Source organism: Eurypyga helias, unplaced genomic scaffold (assembly GCF_000690775.1).
Source record: "Eurypyga helias isolate BGI_N326 unplaced genomic scaffold, ASM69077v1 scaffold45998, whole genome shotgun sequence".
NCBI lineage: Eukaryota > Metazoa > Chordata > Aves > Eurypygiformes > Eurypygidae > Eurypyga > Eurypyga helias.
The window spans coordinates 5,648-7,368 of NW_010268609.1; the positions used below are offsets into that span (position 1 = coordinate 5,648).

Below are 1,721 nucleotides of genomic sequence, written 5' to 3' on the forward strand. Positions count from 1 at the left end.
GCAGCTCGGTGGCCAGAACAGCTGGGCCAAAGCAACATCACCCAAGTCTCCAGTCCAACGTCTCCCAAACTGTCAGCGTTGAGGCTGTGTCATTCCAGAGGCATTAAGAAAGCTCCTTCTCGGAGTGAGATTTTCCCTCCGTAATCAGAACAGAAAGAAAACGATGTGCCAAATCCCCACGCTCCCCCTTAACGCTGGCTACGCAACAGTGGCCAGAACAGCTGGGCCAAAGCAACATCACCCAAGTCTCCAGTCCAACGTCTCCCAAACTGTCAGCGTTGAGGCTGTGTCATTCCAGAGGCATTAAGAAAGCTCCTTCTCGGAGTGAGATTTTCCCTCCGTAATCAGAACAGAAAGAAAACGATGTGCCAAATCCCCACGCTCCCCCTTAACGCTGGCTACGCAACAGGTAAACACAGACCTCCCGCCGCAACATAAACCCGCGCTGAACACGGAGATGGGTTCTCCCTGCCATCCCACGGAAGCCATGACCTTACAAGCCCGTATCATAGAATCATGGAATGGTTGGGGTTGGAAGGGACCTTAAAGATCATCCAGTCCCACCCCCTGCCATGGGCAGGGCCACCTTCCATAGCCCAGGTGGCTCCAAGCCTCATCCAGCCTGGCCTTGGACACTTCCAGGGATGGGGCATCCACAGCTTCTCTGGGAACCTGTCCCAGTGCTCCCACCCTCTCTGGGAAGAACTTCTTCCTGATATCTAATCTAACCCTCCCCACTTTCAATTTAAACCCGTTACCCCTTGTCCTGTCACTACAGCCCCTTGTAAAAAGTCCCCCCCAGCTTCCTTGTAGCCCCTTCAGGCACTGGAAGGGGCTCTAAGGTCTCCCCGGAGCCTTCCCTTCCCAGGCACTGCTGTTCCTACTCCTTCCGTGACAGCACCGGCCTGTTGCAGCTGACACGGACCCCGCAGAGCGGCACTTTGACTCTCCGTCCACGGCCCCGTTTTGCAGCTCTTACTCAGTCGCAAAACGAGGGGAAAAACCCGCGAGTTCCAGCGTTTGAAAGGGTGAAACTGATGAGACAGAAAGGGTAACGAGGGGAAAAAATGGAAGAACGAGGGATTGGGTTTCACTTCCTCGGCTCTGGTTTTCCTAAAAAGCGTGTGAACCTGCCTAACAGCGGCAAACAAGGTGCTTTGGCACAGCTGAGGGAAGCGGCTTCGCCGGCAAGGCCCCCCCGGCATCAGCGCGGGATCTGCTCCTGCTGCGCCCCACGCCTGACGGGACAGCCCGGAACGCAGAACTGGAACGATGCGGGCATTTTCAGTCGATACGTTTGGGCGTAGTAAGAAATTCCATGAAGAACCCCACAGGCTCCCCCCAGAGAAGCCGAGAGACGAGGAAGAGTTAAGGAAAACCGGAGCGGCTCGAGGCCCGGGTAAGCACTTACCTGCGCTCCCCTGACAAGAGGCGGCATTACTATCTGCGTGTTCTGCTGAGTCCCTAACTTCGAAGAAGTCTGCTGCCCTCCGCGGACCAGGGGAGGAGGAATAACGGTGCCTGGGATGCGCGTCGAGGAGGTCTGCAAAAGAGAAAAGGGCCTACTCGCACGGCTGCGGTCAGGTACGGCTCAGTGTGCCGACCACGCCGCGACACACGGAAGGACGGGCTGGCTACATGCTCGGGGCCGTTCTCTCTCATCCTACACACAATTCCGAAGGCGAACGGCGGTCCCGGAGAGCATTCCGATCTGCCCTCCC

The 1,721-nt window shown here is 56.9% G+C and overlaps 1 protein-coding gene across 1 annotated transcript in view; it reads right to left on the bottom strand.

Moving 5' to 3' along the window:
* Positions 1–1,543, bottom strand: part of GATAD2A (GATA zinc finger domain containing 2A) — a gene marked incomplete at its 5' end in the record, with an annotated part of 6,658 nt that extends 5,115 nt beyond the window's left edge. The window contains one exon of the mRNA XM_010157782.1: positions 1,412–1,543. Within this exon, the coding sequence (XP_010156084.1) occupies positions 1,412–1,543 (132 nt within the window). The remainder of the gene's footprint in view (positions 1–1,411) is intronic.
* Positions 1,544–1,721: the final 178 nt, after the last annotated feature.